This window comes from Lacerta agilis, chromosome 6 (genome assembly GCF_009819535.1).
Source record: "Lacerta agilis isolate rLacAgi1 chromosome 6, rLacAgi1.pri, whole genome shotgun sequence".
Classification (NCBI taxonomy): domain Eukaryota; kingdom Metazoa; phylum Chordata; class Lepidosauria; order Squamata; family Lacertidae; genus Lacerta; species Lacerta agilis.
In genome coordinates, this window is record NC_046317.1 from 34,204,181 (window position 1) to 34,231,078 (window position 26,898).

Here is a 26,898-nt window from a genome sequence, read left to right on the forward strand (position 1 = left end):
GTAACACAATTAAATTTATGATACCATTGGAGTTTGGATAATACTGAAGGTTCCATTTCAGGTCAGTCTCTGAAGGGAAAAATAATTGTTCTGAACCAGATTTTCATTCTTGTCAATGAAGAGAAAGTATGCATGCATTACATTGGCAATGATGAAGCCCTGAGTCTTGCTCCCTATTTATGCCTTTGGAGTAAACTGGTAGGAAAAGGTTCCTACCCATTTCCACTTTGAAGGGCTGGGCTATAGTGCACTTGGGCAGCAAACTGGTTCAAACAACTAGCACAATGAGCACCCACCCACTTCAGGGAAAAGGGCCTCAAAATTTGTTAAAGCAATTGCTCTGAGCCAGTTTTTCATTCTTGTCAGTTAGGAGGAATTATGAGAATAATGGGGAGGGCAAAGTTTTGCAGCACTTAAAACCCACAAGTTGACAAGTAAAATTGGCTGTGGTCAACAATTACAGTCTCTGCAAATTAAAGTCCACCCAAAGCCATCCAGCCTGGGTAATTAAGGTTCACAAGTTTTATAGCTTATAGTATATGTAAGAAATGATGCGGTCTGTCTGCACCCCTTACTTCTCCAATCTGGCAGAAATAATGCTTGATATACATGTTGTTGGTACAAGTGTTTCTCAAGAGCAGTCAGTCCTTATCAACTTCAAGAATTTAGTCAAGTGCCATACCTAACAGGCTACTATATCCGTGATATCTGGTCAAGTTGCTCCCTACTCTGAAGAGAAGTTTTCTGGTATCTGATAGGTCTGCATGGAGAATTATTCTGGCTTCTTGAAAAATCAAAACCGTTTCCTGCAAATTTGTATCCAGTAGTACTAAACCCATACTCCAATCAGCTATTGATTAAAAAGTAATGCCATTTTGCTTCCTTCCTACCTACTTTCTAGAGTCATGGGAGAAGGGTATGCATTCCAGTTGCATAGCTTCTCCTCTTACCCTGCTCAAGTAGGCAGTTTTTATAAGCCCAACAGAGAAGAAACTAAAGAAAACTCGCTTATAAATCTATATGACTATCAAAATACAAATAATTGCAGTAGCTAAAATAGGAGAAGAGAGACTGCTTATATAACACAGGGATCCCTTGGGTGCCATAGAGATTTTCTGTACAGAGAGACACATCAAGCTCCCACAGATCACGCAGTGTGAGGGCTTGAATTTACCACTACAGCTTTCTAATACAGCTCTCTGATACTTGACCTACAGAGTCAAATCAAGAACAAAGATTGCATAAATCAAATAAGCCATATGTTAGCATGAATGAATATGAGTTAAAATATGAATTAATATGAGTTAGATGTGGGTACTGTTTCCTGGGGGGGGGGGCACAACGCTACAATGATAAAATAGTTAAATGCAGAGTAGGCCTAAAATGCTTAAGCATTTGGCTGTTAAACATTTGCTCTTGAATATATGCATCAAATGGGAGTGCCATGAAAACATTTTTACAGTAATTTAAGCCTGTGAAAAGTAACACGAAGGGAGCATTCATAACTTCAGTAGCTGTCATATAAAATTTAGTTTGGATTCAACTGCAAGATAACGAGAGAGTGCAAAATATAGTCACTTAAAGTCCTAGATGCAATTTATTTGTATTCACAATATGAAAAAGTGATCCCACTGACTTCACTGGGGAAACTGTAACTTGATAGTTTTGAAGGATTGGAGTGTGGCTGCAAAAAATGATGATTTTTCAATATTTTGTAGAAATGAGGTTGTCTGAAACATTAGTCCTACTCAAGAGTAGACCGACTAAGGTTATTGAAGATGACTAATTTAATTTTTACTACCTGCCCTTTGTTTATGTTGCATTTTTCTTTTGTAGAAAATCTCAATTACATTTTGATATTTCTATGTTATCTTAGGGCATCCTTTCTGGTGTGGGCAGAATCTTATTTCTCTGTCTTCCCTCTCTTCCTGCTCCCTATCCCCAGCTCCCCATGCCTAAGTAATTAAGAATGGCTGGATGGTAGGTGTTCAAATACCTCATGTTCCCTGCAATACCCTGGTATGAAGCCTGTGTTCTCACCTCTGCATGCATTTCAAGAGGTGAAAGTAGGAAAAGGCCTCCATTGAGCCATAGGTGCCATGCCCTGTACACAAGTGCTATAATGACTAGGAAGTATAGCCCCCTTAGTGTTTCCAATAATAAACATTTTGTTCAAACATGTTCAATACTTTTAGGAGCTTCTTCTAAAACCGAACTTCTACACCAAGTGCACTGAGGTAAACAGAAACTGGAGGGAGGGCATGGAAACTCCTGTTGCTTTCAAAACTCATCCTCTGTTACATATATTGACATTGCTTTTTTATATGCTAGTACGCTATTGATATAGTCAAGTAAATACAATAAAGAAAAATGAATTTAATAGACTAACTAGAAACTGTAATACGCATAACCACAGAGGACCTAGTCAGGGAATTAAGAAGGTTTTAAGAATTATGTTCATTTCAAAGGCAATTTGGAGATGTATACATCTATGAAATGAAATTAAAATGGAGTAGATGTGCATAGCTAAATATCTTGTGTGACATTCAGTACTCTGATGGACATGAACGGAGCCCACTGTTCTCACAGAAATCACATGTACTTCCGTAATAGTATTGTCAGGCATCTCTTGTCTTTAAGAAAAGTCTCTTCATACAAAGAAGATCACAGACCCATAAAATCTAATAGCTTCTCATTAACACAAAGCTCCAGAGTGCCCTATTTTGAAGGATTTTGATCTGGAAGTTCAATGTCTAAGGAAGTTCCTATTTCACATTCCAACAGATAACCTCAAAGACAGTAGAAAGTTTAAAAGCCATAATGTCAGAGTAATTGGGTACTTTTCTTACTAATCAAACTAAGGAGAAAGGGTTTCTTCCTGACTCTAACTGTTAGAGATGTGGTTACTTATTCATGACAGTCTCTTCTTGCTTCTGGCTCAATTTATAGAAAATATTAGATTAACTGGGAAGAGTTCAGGGCTGTGCCTCTACTGACTATGCTACTCAACTACAGTACATACGTAGAGCTCTATTGAAGCCGCAGAATAATCATGTTCTAGGAGATCAACACACTCAACAACACATACTGTGAAGTGTCAGTTCAACTAGCAAAGCATTTTAAAAGACCATTTATAAATACCGTAAATGGAAATATGGCAGAAAGATTGGTGTTTCTAAGGCCATGGAATTCTGGACTCCTATTGCTATTGTTGTAAACCAAGGATGGGAAATATCAGGCTTAAATGCAAAATCAGGTTCCCTTCCCATTACCCCACCTTCATTTAGTCAGCCATATACTACTGATCTTCTCTCTATGCATTCATGTAAGTGAAGGCTGATTAACAGGAGACTTGGGGAGTAAAGTGAGAATAGGAAGGCACACATTGGTTGCATTCACACATTATGCTCACTTATGGTTTATTAAGGAACAAGCCAAGCATCTTCTTGAGCTCATAGGCTCCTGTGTGGCAGAAGTTTCAATTTTGCTTCACCAGACGGATGCCAGCAAACAGCAACAGTTTGTCATGTCTTTCAGTTATGGACTTGTTGTCAACGCTAACTATGGTTAGTTTAAACAAGCCTGCTTCAGAAACTGCAGTTTGAAGTAAGTTTGTTTGTAACTAAACTTAGCCCATGTTAACCAAAGTTGCTGGTCTGGATGACATGACAAACTGCAATAAACAAAAAGCAGAACTAAAGGTGTCCAAACTCCTACTCCCAGCCAAGCAAGAGAAAGAAAGGGATGAGGGTTACTCTCAAGTGTAGGCTTGTTTCCATGTTATTAAATCATAGTGTAGCATGTCCTCCTAACTTCTATCTTGATATGTATGCTCTCTTTACACCCAGCAAACCCTTTACCTGGTCTGAAATATGGAAAGTGTTCTCAAAATTGTATACCAGTAGTTCAACTTTTGAACAAAATCATTTCCAGCACTATTATATATGAACAAAATCAGCAGAATAATGAAATGATATGTAAGTAATTCTGTCTTCTGAATTCAAATAGATAATTCTTCTAACAACTCTGTATAGGAAGTCTGGGAGCTGTCACATTGGTTCAGCGGGCAGTGATCATGATTAGACTTCAAAGAATGTCCATTCTCTGTTTAAATGAAATGAAATAAAATTAACAATAAAGATGAGAAAATAAATATTTCACTGGGAATGAAAACTAAAATAACTTATAATGGGGGGGGAACCTAATAAGCAAGCATTCTCCTTGATATTAGTATATTTCTTGTGCCCATCTCAATTTTTAATATAACATTTGTGATTCCAAGGTAAAATTATCTAATGGTAAACATTGTAATTTAAGCTACAACAGCTGCACTAGCTTGTGCCACCAAAGAATCAGAGTGCAGTTTACCAATAAATGCACCAAAATCCTATAGAAATGGCTGGTGGATTGTACCCATTCACTATGGGAATGCACCTGCTCTGTATTCAGAAGGTCCTAGGTTGAATCTTGGCATTTCCCAGTAGGATTTGGAAAGGGTACTGTGAAAACCCTGGAAAGCTCTTACCAGTTAGTGTAGACTAGCCTTCCCCAACCTAGTGCCCTCTAGATGTTGTTGGATTACAACTCCTATCATTCCCAACCATTGCCTATGCTGGCTGGGGCTGATGGGGTATTTTGTTGAGCAACATCTGAAAGGGAACCAAGTTGGGGAAGTTAGATACTGAGTGAAATGGTCTGACTCATTCTAAGAGCTTCCTATGCACCAACTGCATGCAGAATATTCTCTTCATGTGGGCTACCCTATTATATTCAAAGGAGAGAGGAGAACCATGCACATATTTCTGTGAGCATGGGAGGTTGCTTCCTGTGATGAAGTGAAAGCCTTGAAGGAAACAGTTTTCCATACACTAGAGTCTCCAGTTCACATAAAAGATCCCTGGGTTAGGGCATTTTTTGTTGGATGTGTACCTGTGGAAACCATTGTAGAACTCAATTTAATAGTAGGCATTGGCTTTCATTTCCAGAAAGCCCCATTCATTCTAGTATTTAAGTTTGCATGAGAGTAGCAGGCACATGATAAAGTTTCATTTCTTTATCCATGGCCATTATTTACAGGGTTGTTAAAAAAATTTGATGAGTAAATAAATTAGTTAAAAGCAAATAAAGCTCACAAATCACTGAAATGTATTTAAGGTGGGAACCCATACCTTTTGGAAGTTAACTCCTTGTGCCCAAGAGCAATTCTTGGGGTTTGGAACATCATCCCAGAATAATTTCTTCATTCTGAAATATTCCAATAAGATATTGATTTGGCACAGTGAAGGATATAATCACTTTTCACTCTGAATATGTATTTCACAAATAAGGGTTTATTCTTTTTAGAAGCCATATTGAAACCAATAGCACCTACAGATGCTTTAAAAATGACAACTGAATTTAAAAATTACCTAAGTTCAAAAATTACTTAATGGCAGAGCCACTACGGCACACCTGCCAATGTTCTTGCAAAACACAGACGTGCCTGTTTCCTTGCTCCTTTCACTCTCCCTCCCAGTAAGCAGCAGTGGCACACTTGTGGGAGGTCAAGCAAGTGCCACTGTCGTCCCGCTGTCTGCTACTGGAAATTGCCTTTCCTGGGATTAATCTACAGCACCTTTCAAATTATTCATCTGAATCTAAACTTGTGAACAGATTCAATACAGGAAAGGTTTACCTTTGGTGCAAGATCAAGAGACCTCCAAGTAGCAAAACTGAGCATGAAATAACTAGGGGTAGAATCACATAGAAGTTCACATCATTCTGTTTTTCAATTCCAGCTGAAAATAAGAACCAGCAGTTTAAAACAGCTATCACTACAGAGAATATTTACAATATAATCCTACAAAATGGACCTTACTCCCAACTAAGTGAACATAAGATTGCAGACTTGGTTGTTTGCATCAGCTTGTACAGTTGAACTTGATTTGTTATTCCATAAAGTTAAATGAGACTTGTATATATAGAGTTGTATCCAATGGTGTGTGAGTGGCATTCTGCTCATGCAATGGGACTTTCCCTTTCTCTTCTCTTGAAACCATGCGATTAAGCAAAATTAATGAAATGCTCTTGTATGCTTTAAGTAGAGATTGGAATTGGTTACCGATAATTAAGATTATTCATTTAAAAATTATTGAATTTTCCTGGCATAATCAAGATTTGAGATGTGCCATGCTGTTAATATGTTATAAGCATTCCCAACGTATTATCTGATTTTTTTTCTCATTAAACGTTAGAGCAAGAAATCTTGGTCTGAAGGAAAAGTCTACTAAAAATGCCAGAGTTGCTCACCTTTGGAGAATCCATATGTCACTGTGGGCTTTGTTACTCCTTCAGGAATTATTGGGAACAAACTAAATTTGTATTTCTCAATAAGAATGAAATTATCTGGAACAACATAGCACATTTTTAATTTGGGCATACTAAATCTTCTTAACAATTCCTAATCTACAAAATCCATAAAACAGCTTGGGCCTTCCAACGCTGAAAGATGGGCATCTCTCTCGAGTTCTGTCGTTAGGGTTAATGTGGTCCTTCATATGTTGCTGAAGTCCTGCTCCCACCCAGCGAGTTCATTGTTTAGGCATAGTGGGAACAGTTACCCAACAACATCTGCAGGGCCACGGGTTCTCCATCCCTGCTTTACAGACATTAGAAATTAGGAAATCATAAAAAGTCACTACACATAACAATCCTCTGTAACTGTTCATCTCACACAGAGACCATTCAGTTACTGTTTATCAGTCTTGTCTTAAGAAGGATAATCCACAATAAATTTCAAAGATGAGCCAGGAAACACCATTTCTAATATAGCAAATTTCTGTAATCAAACAAATAGTGAAACTTTTAAAATTCTCTGTATGTGAATGGATACATTTGCATTACAAGCAGAAGTACCTTCAGCTATACCTGGAAAAGTAGGAGGCAGTTCAAGTTATTTTGAATGGCATAGCTTACATTTTTAATACATATTTATTAAAGGGTTTTCTTTTTCTAAAGCATACAACAGACAGTATACGTTCCTCCTTTCCCGCTCTTAAACCTCCATCCTCCCCCACTGCATTTTCTAACCAGCCATGCTGGACTTTTAAACATCATAGGAACCTAGGAAGAACATGAAGAGAAATATACATAAAGAAGAGAATATACATTTTAATTATAAAATTTATATAATTATATTTGATTTGACAACAAACTAACACCAGTGTGTTGTTCTGCAGGAGAGGTCCTTACTGGAGCTGAAAGCCTACACATGTCTACTCAGAAGTAAGCCCCACTGAGTAGGATTAGGATTCCAGCCTTAAAGCTTTTTTGGGGGGGGGGGGACAGCACCAGAAAATAAAATTGTGACTGCAATCCTGTACACTATTACCGAGGAGTAAATCCTATTGAACTCAATGGGACTTATTTCTGCGTAAACAAGCATAGGATTGCACGATAAGAAACCAAGTATACCATTTATCACAAGGAAAGGAAAGGAAACCTGTACTTCAATATTAAATAAAAGGCTGTTGTGGAGTCCTTTCGGGATTTCTGTTAAATGTACAATATTGTAGTTGCTAGCCTTTACGGTTTTGCAGTAAATCTTTATCTATAATCAAATACTGGTGGAAGATATTGAAACACAAGAGAAGGAGTAATAGATCTTTTTAAGTACAAACTCACCAAAAATGTGGTACTTCCTAACATTTGAGGGAATCATAATCCATTTAATCTGCTCTTCTTCGTTTAAATTTGTCCATTCAATTACAAAAGATGTAATTATATAAGCCACAGGCGAAAGTGTCCAGGACACAATGACACAACTGCTGTTCACCGGATAGGCACTGAGAGACTTCACAATGTTTACTGACAAAACAGCAAAACAGTATGTTGGTCATAAACTAGATTACTGAGTTAACAAAACTTGAAGCTATCAAAAAATGTTTTTCTTACCTGTGCTGATTTGTTGTGATAGAGTTAAAATGAAATTGACTGAGGAAGTTCCTATTGAGTTGACAGCTAGAACCTTAATGGCATGTACATCCTCCGTCCATGAAAATGTGTAGGCAGTATCATTTTCTACATAGTCAGACCAAGTAATGTTTTCTGAAGTATTATGCTCAACCACATAGTCTAGCACACTGCATAAGGAAAGGTTCTTCATCAGTGGCTGTAAGAAAAATTCAGATACATTAGGCAGTTCAACTGTGGATTGAGGCTGGTTTTGGCAGTGATATATGTTTTTTTAGGAGCAGTTGAGGGTTTGGTATCTTGTTTTTATGTTAGCAAGACTAAAAGCTACGTTTTATAATAATCATCATGCATCTGTCCATAACTGCCTATAATGGTCCACAACTTCCATCACCTTTGATTACTTCTATATACCAATGAATATAAATTAAAATATTTTACACAGTTTGCCGGGCAAGCAAAGTTGGGTTTAAAATAATCAAACTTAGGTTTTGTAGTATGAAGTGTAGTATAGCACGAAGAGAAGTATCTGGGTTTTTAATTGGTGAAATAAATTTTACATAAGAAACCTCATTTTAAACAGCCTTTTCCTTTGTGAATTAATGCTTGTCATTCAGAATCAGACACCTACCAAATAAACCTCCTTTCTTCCTATTTGATAAGTGATGTTAACAAATATGAGTGACCTGTGAATTGTTAAGGGAATGTCTGACATCCTGGCAGGCTACGCAGTAAGGGTGCTTGAAATGCTATTAACTTAATTCAATTTCCCCTTTTGAATAATAAACTATGAATAGTTCTTACTTGTCAGGCCCCTGCTAGCTTTGGCCAACAGGGATTGGACCATGTCCAAAAACAGATTCTCTCATTCTTCATGAGAAAATGCTTCTGTTTATTAAAAAGGTGGCACTTGGAGATTCAAGAGGCTCTTTTCTTTGTTAGAGATCTTTTTCCTGTGCCTAATGGAAAACTTTCTGTCAGCCTAGAGTGGGGGGTCATCATCATGGGATGATCTTCTTCATGGTAAGCTCTGACGTACAAGCCTAATTAGACTGACAACAATCCTAATTTGGCTTGCAAGGCCATTTTCTCCAAGCCATTACCACCTGCCCCACACCAAACATCATATTCTGATCTGTCACAGAGCTCTGTTGTAAACCTATGTTTCACTGGTTTTGTTAACAGAAATTACCAATGTCTTAGGTCTGGTATCCTTCAAAGCCAGCCAACACCCACAATATATATCATGAACATCACAAAAAAAACAAACCTGAAATAGATTTCAAATATCTCATTTACCCTCTTCCATTTATTTACCTTCCAAAAAAGAGTAACATTTTTCTGGTTCCTTATTGAATCTTCATTAATGGTTCTCCAGAATTCAGGTCCTCTCAAGGGAGCTGGGGGGGGGGGATACAGTAAGAAGCAAACAACAGCCTATTTGGTTAATCATGCATGTCCAATAGGTAGATCGTGATCTACTGGTAGATCACTGGCCAATCACTGGATCCCCCCAAAGAAGCCCAACAACTTTGGCTCCCCTAAAAAAAAAAGCCCTCTCTCCCTCTTAAAAAAGGGGGGTAGATCACTGTCAGTTTTTAACTCCGTGAGTAGATCACAGTCTCTTGGGAGTTGGCCACCCCTGGGTTACATAATTCCAGTAAAAAACAAAAAACAACCCCAACAAACTGAAAGCATACAGGTAAGACAGTGACTGACCTTTGATATCCTTAACAACTGTGTAGGCGGGTCTGCTCCAATCACTCCAGTAGCCAACTCCATCAATCACACTGCAGCGCACCTGAACAACGTATACTGCGCAGGGATCCTGCACCTTTGTGCTGGCAGAGCTAACTAATGGATCAGAAACCTCCTGCACCTGCAACAAAAAAGGATGTTTAAACTAGTAACAAACAAAATCATTTCTGAGTGACAGGCCGAGATCTTAAATCATCAACAGGCTAACTGCTACTTAATCTTCATCCAATTTGTGGGGGCCAAAGCACTCCCCAGTGCATTTTTCATTGTGAAAGTAACACATAAGCTGACCTGAAGAACAGTTCTCCATGGACACTGTCACAAATGGTCACCTGTAAAATGTGCCCAAATTTCAGCCAGTTACCACTTTCCATTTTCCTTCTGGAAACAAAAAAAAAAACCCTGCACCAGAAATGCAATGAATTCTGCCTTTTGTGTGTGTTTACTAACCCAGCCAATGTTAACAGATTGGTGTAGTAAAACATCCCATCATTTTTCATGGACAAATAGGCAGAAGGTGGTCAAGAAAGGTCATGAAGTGTATGGGGTGTCAACAGATTGGCACAAACCATATTTGTCTAACCAAGGGCAATTTTCTAGCAGGGGTTAGAAAAAAAACCCCACAAAGCTATTAGCATTGGTTCTCAGTTGTAATAAAGTTGTGGGTTTTTTTAAAAGAAAGTTTACAATATTTTCATTACATTTTACTTTAGAGTATAGTTTTTGTTTGTAATTGTTCATAATTGAAAATAGCCCATCATATATGGAAATCTCATTGGCGTGGAAAAATACACCCCAGTTTCCCCCTCCCTCACACACAATGGATGAAGGTTAATCTACTGAAGATAGGCATGTCACAAATGTTTATTTTGCTAGACAAACCAAATGCTGGAATATACGCATTTTTACAAACTAGCAGCAAACATTGCACCCTTGCATCTCGTGATACACAGACTAATTTAGATTAAGTGTGACCATACCTCCCAGGCAATTTCTGTTTCATTGATCGCATACCGAATCTGAAACTGGAGATCATTCTTTGGAAGTTCTGGGTTTTTCCAGCTCACATTCAGCAGTCCCGCTTCCCCTGTAATTTCTGCTTTGACACTGGAGGGAGAAAACGGCTTCACTAGAAAGTTAAACAAAATAAATTTGACTGGTTTATGAGGTCTCTAATAGAATCCTATAAAGCTGTGTGTCAGTTCTTCCTTACCCAACTGGCATTATTATTATTTTATATTCATTATAGCTGTATCCTGTCCTCTCAACAATTCATTTATTACATTTTGTTAAAAATATTTATAGCTTGACAATCATCTATACAATGGGTACCCAAAATGGTGCCCTACAAGCGTTTTCAGACTCCAGATCTCATCATCCTTAGGCGGCGACGCCTGTAATCAGGGATGGTGTCAGTGTGGTCCATAAACATCTGAAGGACACCATGTTGGCTCATTCTGATGCCAGCTTGCTATACAGAGACATGGAATAAAATGGGACTGGGACAGACCAAAATAATGCAGCAAAGCAAATAACATAGAAAGAAACAGGGACAGCCAAATCAGCAGAGTACTTCAACAATCACCAGTATAAGACATTAAGATGCCTGGGTAGATAGATAAGTTTTAACTAGGAGCCAGAATCAGTTCAGCACTGGCACCAGTTATGCTTCTATGAGGAGAACATTCCACAGCTGTGGTGCCAGCACAAAAGAGAGGCTGTCTTCCTCACCACAACATTAATAACTTTCACTGGCAACGGAACATAGAAAAGAGCCTCCTCTGAGGATCTTAAGAGAGCCTGATGTAGGGATGACTGATGTATGAGAAGAGGCACTCCTTCTTGCAAGAACTGTTTTGTATGTATTTCAGTAATTTTGATATGTTTTCCAATGCCAGTTTTAAAATAGCAAGCACAAGGATGGCCGGTGTGTGTGTGTGTGTGTGAGAGAGAGAGAGAGAGAGAGAGAGAGAGAGAGAGTGAGAAAGAGAGAGAGAGATATATATACAATGGGACTAAACTGTGAAGTGTTACACAGAACAGATCCATTGAAACTAATGGACATAACTAAGTTAGGCCCATTAATTTCAGTGGGTCTCCTCTCAATAAAACAATCTCAATAAAACAATATCAATCTCAATAAAACAATCCACTGAAGCATAACTCTAAATTGTAAAAACACAGGGAGAATAAAAAGGTCTTCATTTGGTACCAAAAATATCTTAATATAGGTACCAGGTGAGCCTCACTGTGGAAGGCATATTCCATAACTAGGGTGGTACCACCCCACTTTAAAGCCATGAAAACTTAATAGTTATTAACAGCTTTTCTTTTCAAAATGTTCATAATTCTTTAAGTTCTATTCCACATGCCATCTGAAACGTTGGGTATGATACTAAGCATATAACCAAGGAGCTGAGAATCCATATGAATTGGGTGTTGTTTGGGGATATATAGTACTCCCTATGAATGTATATGTTTAGTTGGAGACAAGTTATAACAGGGGGAAAGTAACAAGGAAGTGATGGAAAATGGAAAGGGAGATGAGGAGTATTGAAAATTAAAGCCATTGTTGGAAATATCTAGTTATTGCATGCCATGGTAATTCATACACTTAATTTTATTTCAGTTTTAATAAAATCAGCTATCACTGGCCATCACACAAGCTCACCATCATTGACTGGATAATTTAAGTACCATAAGAAAAACAAATGCTTGGAGAAGAGACAATGGTGTGTGTGTATGGGGGCGGCGGGGGGGGGGATAAAGAACTGGAGGGAGCAGGCACAAAGGCACTTATGCGAGAAGGAAGCAAATTATAGTTCTGTAATTTACAGTTTTCAAATTAAAGTCTGAATTACTGTGGGGTAGCTGTGATTTTCCATTTTATATGCATCATGAAAGTGTGGCTAGGGTCCAAATTTCCACCACCACCCCTTAAAAGTAATAGCTGTTGGTATACTACAAAAGTGAGAAGCTACTTTACAAACTACTTTTCCTTGGCAACATCATTTGAAAGAAGCTCCTAATGAATTGGATAGCATGCCCAAGTCCCTTGAGAAAAGCAATATACTGTAACCTGTGGGAACAAAAAGCACCAGGGGGAATGGCCATAGCTCAGTGGTAGGTAGAGTCATCTACCCTGCATGCAGAAGGTCCCAGACAGGCCCAGATTTAAGCAACCGGAGGCCCTGGGCTAGGAGACTTTGGGAGGCCCAAACGTAATAGCATCTGATCATTAGAAACAAACTTGGTTCTCTTCTTCATCTATTCAATGAAAGTAGAACATTGCTGAAATTTTAGCCTTGATAAAAATATTGTTTATAACCTTTAATAAGTTTACAAAAGTATGGAATTAAGGAAGATATCCACCTAGAACATTTCTAGGGGAATCATAGCTATGTTACAACATTACACTATATACAAAGTCAGAACAGTTTCTTTCAAGCTCTTTTGGGTGCAAACTTATCAATGATCCATTCTCAGAAACGTTTTTCACTTACCCACTTCTTTTGGAAGGATACACACTGGTGGTGATGTCACTGTCCCCAGTGAGTGCTTAATCTCTATCCACATTGTGTATCCAGACAGGAGATAAAAAGGCTGAAAGATGCACTCGTAAGAATTATTCCTCTGTGAAGGGCATTCTTTTACCTCTGTATCAGAAGGCATACTTGGAGACTCTGTACAATACACATCACTCCTTTAAAAGACATGAAAACATTGTTTTCAGTTTAGCTATGAGATTATATGCATCTGGAGATTAACGATGCAAAACTGTCATTTGTATATGCTATATGCTGTAAAAAAACTAATACAGATGAGAAAGCCCTCAAACACCATGTTTTTTACCCATCAATTTAACAAAAATTGTTTTTAAGAATTTCTCTCAGCCTACTCAGCTGAAATGGACTAAATATCCCTTTCAGAATCAGTCATTTAAAAATGGTTCCCAAAACCAAAACAATCCCTGGGAACACTGAAAAGGGAATAACAACTCATACATATAATTATTATTTGCTGTTAAATTACCTTTTTCACCAACATGTTTTTGCTTATGAAAGGTATCATGGTGCTAGAATTGCAGGCGGGACTGAATTCTCTTGCAGAACAGAAGTCGGGTTTATCCAAGGGAAATTCTTGTGATAGTTTGAATGCAAAATAGATGAAGCAAGTGAATGTTTATATCTCACCACTGGCTACTCATATCCACTTTCCATACCGGTGTGTGTGGGTGTGTTTATGTGTGTGTGTGTGTTACAGCCTTCCAGGTCAGTGAATGGAACCTCAAAAAGGTAATGAGCTTATACTGACATTGCTGTGGGTTATTCTTTGCATTGAAATGGCACCCTCATATTAACATGCTTCAAGGCTTGGTCCTAGACTGAAGCCATTGCTATCCCCACCATGTTCTTTTACCTGTTCTCTGCATCACTACCTTGTCCCACACTGCCTGAAGCCAGTGGTGCATTTAGGTAATTTTAATCTTCAGATTTAATACTTTTACAGGGATCCCCTCTTCCAGTGGTAATGTGTATTAATTCACATTGAACTGCCTCATAGTCAGGGATTATGGGAACTGTAGTCTAACAACATCTGGTGGGTACCACATTGACTATCCCTGTGGTAAGTCTATTTGGATATCAGTACCTCTCATTTTAGAAATTAAGCACTATTGGGCTGTAGTCTAAGGAACTAACAAATGAAACATTCAACCTGAGCCGGGCAAATTTTGCAGGAACACATCAGTTTGCAACCTTGGTCATTGTACTTTAGGCTAAGCAAGGCTGCTCTCCATTTCCATTTTAGGTCATGGCTACTCAAACAATCATAAAAAAGGTTCTTAATGTACCTATTATAAGATAGATGTAAGTGCACAGACCTTGTGACACATGCATATTTGTCTCACAAGCAGACAGCTGTACAAACTTTCCCTACATTACTGTTTTACATCACAAATGTGATTTGCCCCACTTGACCAAGCCAAGAGTTTGGAGTCTTTCTGAAATTAAGATGTGCCCAGCCCCTATTCAGTTTCACATTAGTCATTCAACAACGGGCAATGTATTGGCTATTTCACTAGAAAAAGAGCACGCCTTGCAGCTTGTTTAAGTCACTGGGAATCCTGCCACACAAACAACAACAACAACTGGCTCTAATGTACATCCTGTTGGGAATATGAATGAATTATACTAATATTGGCCTAAGAGCATGTTGGAAAGATATTGTAAAGCAGGGGTGGGTAATCTGGGGCCTTTCAGATGTTGTTGGACTTCAGTTCCCATCAGCTGAGCCAGCATGGTCAATGGTCAGGAATGATGGGAGCTGTAATCCATGGGGGATCCCAGGTTCCCCATTCATGTTATAAAGAATCAAAACTACCAATTCTATCTGGAATCTCTCAAGGTGGATGGATAGCTCAAAATACAGATTCTTAAATAATTTTTATAAAACATGAATCAGCTATACTATTCTCTTTGTACACTTTTTTGCAGCCTGTGGAAAGTGGGGGAGAGACAAGTTTTATAATTTTCTTCTTGCTCATTGGTGGCATATTTTCATTTGTATGTGCACTCATGAAAAAAATTTATTCAGGGCTATATGTTATCCTCAATTTTTAAATAAAACCTGTATTTATTTTTATAAAGCTTTTCTAGCACACAGAATACTTTACAATTCTTTGTCTTATTCTTCACAATTACTGTGAAGCAGGTAAATAATAATTTCATTTTGAAGGTGGGGAACTAAGGTTCAGAGAGAGCCTACCCAGAGATCCCACAGTCGAGCAGCTTTGAGCCAAATCTAATACTCCTTTCCCTGGCAGAAAACCTCAAAATTGGCATGTTGCTGCTGCTGAAGCTGCTGCTGCTGCTGCTGCTGCTACTACTACTACTACTACTACTAATTTATCTGTACTCCGCCCATGTGGCTGGGTTGCCCCAACCACTCTGGCCGGCTTCCAGCATATATAAAACACAGTAAAACATTAAACCTTAAAAAGCTTCCCTATACAGGGCGGCCTTCAGATGTTTCCTAAATGTTATATAATTACTCATTTCCTTAACATCTGAGGGCATTCCATGAGGTGGGTGCCACTACAGAGATGGCCCTCTGCCTGGTTCCCTGTAGCTTCACTTCTTGAAGTGTGGGAACCGCCAGAAGGCCCTCAGTGCTGGATCTCTGTGTCTGGGCTGAATGACATATGTATTCCTTCAATTGTAGGAGATGCTCAGACCTGGGTCTGCAATCTCAGAATAAACTTGAGAGTGAGTTAGGCTGAGAGGCTTGCCCAGATTTCTCATAAGAAGGAATTTGAACTGGTTTTCTCACATATGGGGCCAATACTCTAAGCACTGCATTTGACAAATTCTCGGCTCATAACAAATGGTAACAATATGCTAATTGCAGTGGATCTTTGTGAAATGTTAGCAGTCTGGTGTTATAGCTTCATTAAATCAAGTCCAACAGTGTTGCCTCTCACATGCTTCCCAAGTACAGTATGTGTTCTTGGGGTGGAACACCACTATAATTTGAGAAACGCCTGGTGAATGCACGACTAGGATATAAAGACACATTTGGCCTGCATTTTGACAGTACGCTTAGAAGTAGGAATGCTAATACTGCCAGGTTTGTATTTTGATCGGCAGGTTTACCTGATGGCTTCCCAGCTCACTATGCCATAGATTGTCACTGCTAAACAGCATGATTTGTCTCCAAATGTACCACAGTTAAAAACATATTGACTCATAAGCAGGCATCCAAAGCACTGTAAATGGTTTTCTGCATCTTCTAGTGGCATTACTTTTCTGTTCTCAAAAGTTCAGAGGCTATTTCAGAGCAGCACTCCAAGAGGCATGAGAGAATGGAGTTGTGGGGTGGGGTGAGGAATCTTCTCCACCACCCCCAGTGCAAGGTGAAGTGCTTTGCACATGCACATAGACCTCTCTGGATATGACTGTCCCCCAACAAGCTTCATATTGGTCTTTGATATTATAAAAGCACAGTTCCTTAGCATACACCCAGTGAAGCTGAGTAGCTGTCTAGACCTCCCACTTTGTCTCATGCCCACATGACTCTGCTTTAGCCTCTCAGTACAGTCATAGCTTATTCAAAAACAAAACAAAACACTTTGTGAGCTCCTGCTTACTCACTCCACTTTGGCAGCAAGTATATGTGCTCTCTTAGAATGACCCATCTCATGCTTTGATAAATAGTAGTATATTTCATACTGCTTGCCTCTGGTTAGAAATATGTCCATTGTGCCCTGCAAGTGTTTTCAACCCACCTAGCAGGTTCACCCACTTCTGATCAAATAAGGATTAGCAATCCAAATGACTGTGGCCACAATTCCAACTAAGACTTCATAGCAAACCTATGTTTAGTGGCAATCAGCAGACATAACCAAGTACTGGGCTAGTGTAAAAGGGGAGTTGGCACTCAGTGATATAAAATGTCCAACTGGGAACATAACAGGTAAGTTCATATGGGTCTTTGGAATCCTTCTGCAAACATCTGCTTTGAATGTCACATTTAAAAATAGATAAAAAGAAACTGGTTTAATGTGCATATTACTGAAAAGTTATCTGGTCCTGTTGCTGCCATGAAACAATGCAAGGTTTAGCTTGCTGGGACCTTTGAACCTGAACTTGTGGTTGGTTGGTTGGTTGGTTGGTTAGTCATAACCAAACATAGCAAGACGAAGGTCTACCAGGCTTGCATTTTGAGCATGCTGCTTTATGGAAGTGGGTCATGGGCAACTTATACCCACCAGGAGCAATGCCTCAATGTCTTCCATATCTCTGTGTCAGGAAGATTTTGGGCATCACATGGCAAGATATGGTCTTAAACAAATGTGTGCTCTCCTAAGACCTCATTTCCAGCATGTTCTCAGCGACATCTACTGTGGCTTGGTCATGTCCACAGAATGGAAGATGGCAGGATCCCCAAGGGTGAGCAGTTGGCTTCTACATTAGGGCTGTTAGCAGACCAACTCTGCATTACAAAGATGTCTGCAAACGTGACATGAAGGCTGGCAACATCAACCCCTCCATATGGAAATCCCTTGCAGACTATTGCCGTGTCTGGAGACAGACAGGTTGTATATTCACAACAGTGACCAGAGGAGGAATGACTGTTGAAAGAAACACAGAGAGAAGAAATGCCATGTTGAACCTGTAGCAGCAAAACTAGATATCTTCTTCTACTGCACCTACAATACAACACGTCTCTTCTGTATTGGTCTTCACAGCCACAAACACTGAAACTCTCCAACGGTTCTACTTTACCCCTAAAGGTGTACTCTTCCATTATCTTCTGAGACAGATGAACGTCAACAACTACATAAACAAAATTTGTTCTTGGGTGAAACAAACCACGAGCCCAGGTTCAGTTATCATTATAAGCTACACTGGCTTGTCTCCTGGGGCAGGAGCAGGGAGGAGTGGAGTGAGACCATCTGATCCTGGTGCTTGTTCACATTAAACCATAGTTAAAAACAAACTATGGTTTAATGTGATGTGTGAGCTGGGCCACTGGTTCTTAACCTTTAACCCACTACCAACCAAGTATGCACAGGTTAGTAAAAGGAGAAATATGCATGGTGGTTATTGTTTTCAACCTGGAGGAATAGAACTAGGGAGTTGCTTTGACAGAAGCACTATATATGGATGAGTCTTAAATTGGCTGATTGGGTTTGTTGTTGTTTTTTTTAAAAAATGTACTGAAAGTATATTCTATATTATTAGAATGACCAGCCATACCTGTGGCATATAAACCTTTCAAGCAGGCAGCCAGAAAGGAAATTGCTTATTTAATTGGCCCCTCAGTGGCATATTTAGCTGTATTTTCCCTCTTAATGTCAGACAAACAAATGCAGATTAAATCAGTACAATTTTCTCTGAAGACTTAGCACAGGATACTGTATTTTTCAAATACAGTTTTTTTTTAAATAAAAAGTATATTTCAACTACCAGCATCAAGGGAAGAATAAACATCGACTCATGACTGACCTCCCGTTGGAAAAGCATTGCAGAATTTTACCTGCAAAATTTCAATCAGTGTAAAGATCAAGTGATTTGCTTTGTTTGCTACACATTGTTTTTATCTGAACTATGTGCAGTGTTGCAGTGATACAAGATTATGGTGATTTAGAAACTATGGGCCAGTTCAGACATAATTCTGGCATGGCTTCACATTACCTAAACATGCATGGATGAGTCTTAGGCACATAAGAACATATGAAGCTGCCTTATACTAAATTGTACCATTGGTGCAACTAGTTCAGTATTGCCTACACCAGCCTAAGTGCTACCTTCTATCCTGCCATGGCTGCGAGATCAGTCTTAAACTAACCACAGATCCATGTTATGTCCAGACTTGGATGACTGTCGTTAGTTGATACAATGGTTAGTGAAGAAGCCAAAACCATACACCATGGCTTGATTCTAGCTGGTTTGAACTAAGCATAGTTTAAATTTGTTTTCATTGATGAAATTGATGCATGAGATAAAAACAGTGGCCCAGATTTGACAGAACACTAAAACTATGACTTAGAGACAACTACTTACACATCTCCTGTAGAGAATTCCAGAGGTGACATGCTACTTAGAGAAGGGCCAAGAACTTGTTACTTGTTAACTGTGCCTCCTGAAAAAAGGAGATAATAAACCAGGCCCCCTCAAGGCACAATAGGGAGTATATGGGTGGAAGTGTTTCTTCAACGCTGGTCATTTTGGATTTTTAAGCTGAACACCATCCGTTTTGAACTGATCCCCAAAACAAAATCAGTAACCACTTTAGCTTCTAAAGAATAGATATTATTCAAGACCTTCTGTCAGACATCTTCAAGAGTCTGCTGATGCAATCTTGACAATTAAAATTGTCAGTTACTCACTCTTCAGAAGCAATGGAAGGAGTGAGTAGCAACTAATTTACGTCTCATTTTAATAGGACTTAGCAATAATTTTAGCTGGATTAAATCCTTTTACTGACCCCTGAACACAAAGTCAGCAATGTCCTGTCAGAGAGCTGATCACCTGATGCAAGTGATAATGGAGCATGGGAATGCCTGGACTTAGTCCCCTCCTCCAAGCAAAGTCTGATGTGATAGAGCCAGTAATATATTCACAGTGAGTAAGCGTGCTCAGCAGTATCGGGAATGAAGTCTCTAGTGAATAGGGCTGCCATACGTCCAGATTTTCTATGATATTACTGCTCAATTCCTTTAAAAAGCTCAACATCTTTTGGGGTGTTCTGGTTTTTACTTTTTGAAATATGGCAACCCTACTAGTGAATCTCAAACCTAGGACCTCAGTAAGGTAAATATTGCCATTAAGATCAAATCAGACTGGAAACAGGGGAAAGACTTATAAAAAATACTTCCCAAACTAATCTTCCTGATTATAACACTTCCCACCTCAGGCTTTCCTCTTTGGTCTAGCAAAAGTGGGGAGGGACTCAGCTCACTTTAGGTCATGCCTCAGACCTGATGTTTGACTGTCCTAGGCCCAACTACATTTATTTGTTTTATGCTTTTATCCACCACCATTTCCAATGTGGCATCTTTTCACAAAACATCAGATTAAAATGAACATATACCTGTAGTATCTCAACAGCAAAGTGCTCTCCAAAAGCAGTGGGTCTGTGTTGGTGGACCATCTGCAAGTCATTTTTTGCAAGTTGCCGTATGTTTCACATGTGATGCTGATATTAACATCTATTTGAAAGACAGACTTAATCAACAGAAAATCTAAGAAAAAAATAGATTTACCAACATTAATTTAAAAATAAGCAGGAATCTTACCTATTATATATAATTCAGCATAACGGTGATTACATTCCTTGTTTTCATTACAACAGTAAATGGCATTGAAGAGGAAATTCCCTCCAGGCTTCATAGCATTTAAGTTGACAAGTGTTACTTTGCCAATGTAGTCATTCACAAGTGTGTACTGACTCCTAGGAATTTCTTTTGCTAAATTTAACCACCAGACTATCTTCTCCGATGAGATTACTTTATCTTTGGTTTTGTAAATACAATAAAAGGAAACATTTGTTCCAACACTTGCCAGGATTTTTGAAGGGAAATACATGACTTCTATTACAAGAAACGAAGTGGAAAAAAGACAAGAGACAAACGTTATACATTGGAAGAAAACAATCACATACCAAAATGTATGCAGTGCAGTAAACTTTCAAAACATATATATAATGACTGCTAATGATAATTTATAATAGAAAAAAATGAATATCCCTTTTCTTATTAATTGTAGTGTTTAAGATTACTTCTCCAACCTGTCACATGTGTTTTAGTCTGTTTTTTAGCTTTTTGTTGATTTTCATTTGTTTTTTAAATGAAATTTGTTGTTGTCAAATCATCTTTCTTTAACTGTCTTTTATTGATAATTTCAGTGTTTTATTTTGTAGAGCACTTCGAGGTTTTATTACAATCAAGCCATATATAAATTTTGTTAAAGAAATGAATACACACACACACACACACACACAGTGCTTTTTTCTGGGGGAAGCATTACCCTTAAACATTTTGTGAATCTTTGTACTTTTGTCCATTTACTATATTTACTTTTCCCAATTTGAACTATAAAATGGTGGTTTTCTTGAGTCAAAATGAGAGTACCCCCTTAACATTTTTAAAGAAAAACTCTCTCTCTCTCTCCCTCCCTCTCCCTCTCTCTCTCTCTCTCTGTGTGTAAAATGTTTAGCTACAGGTGGAAGGTTTACTCAATTTAAGTATTCAGTGAAAGCATACATAAGATACAGAGAACAGCAAACAAGAAATGGCATGTACATGTACTGGAAAAGGAGTCATACATTGAAAAAGGCCTCAGAGTTTTTCTGTAATGTATACCACTCTATAAATGAGAAACCATTTTGTCAGTTTAAGAGAACCAGTGTGGTGTAGTGGCAAGGGTGTCAGACTAGGACCTAGGAAACCTGGGTTCAAATCCCCACTCTGCCATGAAGCTCACTGGGTGACCATAGGCCATTCACTCACTCTCAACCTAATGTACCTCACAGGATTGTTATAAAATGGGGAGGCAGGGAACTATGTACACCACTTTGAGATCCTTGGGGAAAAGTTGGGGTGTACATGAAATAGATAGATAGATAGATAGATAGATAGATAGATAGAAGCCAAAAAATACGTTTATGGGTACTCTCATTTTCCTACTCATAATGACACCAAACTTAGATTCACAAAATATTTAGGGGTATGTGTACCCCTGCGTCCCCCCAGAAAAAAAACACTGGATAGATAGATAGATAGATAGATAGATAGATAGATAGATAAGGTTTTAGCAACTCAGTGCCGCTTCGCTGCCCACAGCAATGCACATAATATTCTTCAAGAGGACTCCAAAACAAACACACAAACACAGTGCAGATCTAAAAAGGTAAAGGTAAAGGACCCCTGACAGTTAAGTCCAGTTGCAGACGACTTGGGGGTTGCAGCACTCATCTCGCTTTACAGGCCGAGGGAGCCGGTGTTTATCCGCACAGTTTTTCTGGGTCATGTGACTAGCATGACTAAGCTGCTTCTGGAGCAACACAACACTGAAGCCAGAGCAGCGCACAGAAACACCGTTTACCTTCCCACTAGAGCGGTACCTATTTATCTACTTGCACTTTTTGGCATGCTTTCAAACTGCTAGGTTGGCAGGAGCTGGGACCGAAAACGGAAGCTCACACCGTCGCAGGGATTCGAACTGCCAACCTTCTGATCGGCAAGCCCTAGGCTCTGTGGCTTAGACAACAGCGCCATCCACGTCCCTTAGTGCAGATCTAGGACATCATAATACAGGCGATCACTATGAGTGATCATAGTATGGAAACATATATGTCAAATGTCCATATGCTCCAAGCTCAGATTCTAGTACTCCCAGGTTAGGGTGCATGTCACACCGAGAAACAGTTAAATAATTGTAATGAGGTACAGCTGTCCCTCGTGTCCTAATCAGGGTTTCTTTTTTAGAACTTAGTCTTGGCACTTCTCAGGTGGGTGCCATTGACATTCTAAGACAATGAGGGAGGTGTTCATGGTGAGTTCTGGCACCCCTTCTTGTGGAAAAATAGCACTGGTCCTAATCCTTTGGTGGATGACAAAACACAGCCAGAGTAGCCCAATTTGATCACTAATTGGCAAAATACTACAATGAAGTGTTTCACTATAAAGGGTTAGCTTGCTGACTCCTGCATAGTAACTCCTTAATGAGAGAATAAACTTCCAGTTCAGAGGGAGTTCCCACAAACCAGGCTCTGCAATATGCAGCATTACCAATTTACACTAAGTACAGCCTTCAATGTTAAATATAGGTCTGAACATAATTCTAATTAAATACATAAATATATAATTGTTTAGTTCCAGCATTTTGTACTTCTGGTGTTAATGCACTGAGGTGAATACCAAACAGCTTCTTTGCTGCCACAACTTCATTAATGGGTTACTTCTTTTTCTATTGGTTTAATACTGGAATTAGCCATTGAGAGAATGGCCCTATCTGAGTTCCCTGCAGGGAAGATATTACCCTTCCTAAGGTTCTCATCAAGCACATCACAACATGATATGTGACCAGTAAAGCACATGTTTGATGAATATTAATATTTCATCTTATGCATTAGAGACTTATAATCCTTTACTACATTGTTTTCCATGCATTCTGTGTGCATTGCCAGAAACTGTTTCGTACAATAAACTGGCAAATGGGTTGGAGTCCGGAAAGCCAATTGCTAGAGGCAGACAAAGGAGTGGGTCCAGGACTATTTTTCAGTTCCTTGACTGCACATCCAAACTGAACATACCCTTGAGACCTTGTTAAGAAACTGAAAAATGCTTTCCTATTCACAAGCACAGAAATTGTGTTTTCTCCTTCCTCACACCTGAACCTGATGCCAGAACTAAAGCATGAAAAACTTACAGCCCATCCTTCCATCACCCTAAAAGTTTTTCTTTCCTTAGAAAATGGGAAAGAGAAATGTCTTTCAGACACACTATACATACTGATGCCTGTCAGTGGAGTTGGTCCACTCATCAATGGAGTAGTTAAGCACTTTGTTTCCATAAAAAAGGTGTTCTCCAAGTGCTTCCCCCCCCCATAATAATGGATGGCTATTTGATCATAGAGGCGAAAGTTAAATTGGCCTCCTTCTTTCCTATGCCCTTTTAAAATGTGGGGTTTCTTGGGGGGGGGGTTATTGAGTTATTGTTTTTATTTTAATTATGGATTTTGTGGTTTTATATTTTTATTTATTTTTATTTTATTCTGTAAACCGCTCTGAGACCAGCAGATACAGGGCAGGATAATAATAATAATAATAATAATAATAATAATAATAATAATAATAATAATAATAATAATAATAATAATAATAGCAGCTCCCCTGGAAGCATCCAGAGTTGTGGGAGAGTTTCCCATCTTCTCAGTGGGATTTGGAACTCATGGGGGAATTTTCCATTAAAAAAAGGATCTCTTGTATCATTCTCCCACTCAGTGGTCACAGTGCCTATAACTGGGGTCTGCCCTCAGAGAACTAGAACCTGAGCTTGGAGGTGGGGGGAATGTATGTGCATAAAGCAGTTTTGCACAGTGACTGGATAAGTAAGAAATGTCCAGGAACTCTTTAATCATTTTGCTCTTTGAAAGTATGATTTGTTCTGTGGTTTCCAGATGCAGAACTATGCCACCCAGCCTGGCCTGGTGAAGAAAGTCCACACACATATATTATTCCTATAATATGTATTCATACATCACGCCTTATAAATAGGGATATATTTTTCAAAACAGATAATGATCATATGTTGATATTCATAGGATTGTAGAGTTGGACAGGACCCCAAGGGTCACCTAGTCCATTCTTTGCCTTCCACAGTACTAGCAAATCAGATTTCCACCGGGGACAAACCTTGTAGATTCAAGTTATAAGGTGTGCTCCAATCACTCCAAAGGCCTGGTCTGTAAAGGCTTTTGCATCGGACTTGAACTACATATGAAGAATCAAATAGTGTATTGCTTATGATCAATGACATTTCCATGGTCTTCTCAACCACCTATTAAATTATGTCAAAAACAAACAGAACAACACTATTAATGCCACTCTTGCCCCACTTTAACTTGAAGCCAAGACATACTGTTTGGTTTCTGGCCCAAACTGTGCTTGCTTAGCATATGAGTTCAAAATGCATTCAGAGAGTGAGCTTTTACAAGTAGTGTGAGCTGGGGCAATGGTATGTGGTCCAATTAAAGGTGAATTTTGCCTTAATCTCACTTTTTAAAAAACAACACAGTAATAATCTCGTGCATCAGTGCCCCTACAGCACAAACCTTGTTAGTGCAACCCAGTAAAACTCAAGTCATGAGTTTTAATCCCTTTGTTCACTTTAATTCAATTGATTTCAATAGCACTTTGGCAGCAATAATTACTGGACCATGCCATGATATGAAACTATCATTGTTTGTATTAGTTACATGAAAAAGTCTATAGTTCTATTCGTGTTCAGAAACTTTTGTAGTGCATTATTGATTATTATTTTATTTTTATTTTTACAAAATTCTCACAAATGAAATGTTCAGGGCTGTTAATATTATGACAATGATTTCCTAGATCAAACTTAACTTTCATCTTTGGCTTGCTTATTTCATAGAGTGAATTTAGGAACAAGAAAAGCATCACCTGCCAAACATTTTCAGTTGAAGTTGCAAAGCATTTTATTTCATACTGAAGTGGATATGATATTGATTCAGGGCGAGACCAAGATATCTTTAACTGTCCTTCGTCTGTCATATCTATATGCAGATGTGATGGAGGTTCAGGCTTTACTGTAAAACATTATAATCAACAAGGTAGTTTAAGCATGCTGGTTACTCTCAATAGCCACTTATATTCCCATTTTTATTTTATATTCATTTTTCATAATATATGCATATTATACATTAACATGCATACACACAATGATGCAAAACCTCTTTCAAAGTGACACAGTAACTGGAGCATGCTTTTTAACCTAATGTGGCTTTAAGCTATGAAGAATAACCTACTGCCTCGTGCCCCAGTTCACTAAAAGTATTTCAACATATTCATAAATGCTTTCCTGGGTTGCAGTTGCGGTTTGGAAGAGCTGTGGAGGCAGCTTGTTCAGTTTCCAAAAGAAGAAAAAACAATTCAAAATCTATCATTCAGCATTTGAAGGCTTGGAAGAGGGGCTTCATAGCTGGGATGTAACGATGAAAAGGAACCTCAGCCTACAGCTGTAGTGGTGAAGCAATAAAATTGAGGAGCTTCTTTCAGTGATGAAGACAGTGCAAAAGGATGATTAAATATAATGTTTTCTAATTCTCAGGGTGACTAACAGCATTCCCTTAATTATACAAAATCCAGAGGGGATGTTGTAGGGGACTTAATTGTCAATCCACAATCAGTTGTTAATTAAAAAAAACAAAACCATGCAAGCCACATATATTAAATGCTAACATGCATTTGGTCCTTAGTCAATCCTATCTTGAATGCAAAATTCCATAAGCAGAGGCCCTTAAGGTGGGTGCTGTGGCCAAGTGTTTACCATGTCCTGGAAAGGTCAGTAGCCTCTGCTGGATGGACTTGCACTCCCTTTGAAGGAAACCTGTGCATAATCTGCGCATCCCACTAGCTCCATCTTTGTTACTCGAGTACAGGTGGCCTCAGTGGCTAGGAATGCCCTTTATGAACTTTGGCTGGTACAGCAGCTATCGCCATATTGGTTAGGGACAGCATGGAGACAGTGGTCTATGCACTGGTGGGTGTCTAGATTGGTTTGCTGCAATGCACTCTGTGGGGCTTTCTCTTTAAGGCTGGTCTTGAAGATGCAGCTGGTGCAGGATGCAGCTACTAAGCAGCTGACCTAAGAGACATACCAACAGCATGTTGCACTGCACTGACTGCCAATGTGCTGCCAAGCTAATTCGTAAACATGGGCCCTTGTTTTCTGAGAGACCATCTAACTCCTTCCATGGACCAGTGCAGTCTCTACAATCCTCAGGAGGGCCCTTCGTAGAGGTACCACCATATGCTCCTGTAGCTATTTCCATGGTCACCTTTAGTGTTATAGCACGAACCCTCTGGATTTCCATTTTGATGATAGAGCAGGGGTCCCCAAACTAAGGCCCGGGGCCCGGATGCGGCCCAATCACCATCTAAATC

The 26,898-nt window shown here is 38.9% G+C and overlaps 1 protein-coding gene across 1 annotated transcript in view; it reads right to left on the minus strand.

Moving 5' to 3' along the window:
* Positions 1-1,385: 1,385 nt before the first annotated feature.
* The window catches only part of LEPR (leptin receptor), a 53,174-nt gene continuing 27,661 nt past the window's right edge, over positions 1,386-26,898 (minus strand). The window contains exons 6-19 of the mRNA XM_033151876.1: positions 25,396-25,541; positions 24,628-24,772; positions 20,510-20,803; positions 20,305-20,422; positions 13,212-13,411; positions 10,689-10,837; positions 9,670-9,829; positions 9,268-9,350; positions 7,933-8,149; positions 7,663-7,845; positions 6,289-6,384; positions 5,675-5,777; positions 5,169-5,244; positions 1,386-4,104 (exon numbers count right to left, since the gene is read on the minus strand). Of these exons, the coding sequence (XP_033007767.1) occupies positions 4,087-4,104; positions 5,169-5,244; positions 5,675-5,777; positions 6,289-6,384; positions 7,663-7,845; positions 7,933-8,149; positions 9,268-9,350; positions 9,670-9,829; positions 10,689-10,837; positions 13,212-13,411; positions 20,305-20,422; positions 20,510-20,803; positions 24,628-24,772; positions 25,396-25,541 (1,988 nt within the window). The 3' untranslated portion in view covers positions 1,386-4,086. The remainder of the gene's footprint in view (positions 4,105-5,168; positions 5,245-5,674; positions 5,778-6,288; positions 6,385-7,662; positions 7,846-7,932; positions 8,150-9,267; positions 9,351-9,669; positions 9,830-10,688; positions 10,838-13,211; positions 13,412-20,304; positions 20,423-20,509; positions 20,804-24,627; positions 24,773-25,395; positions 25,542-26,898) is intronic.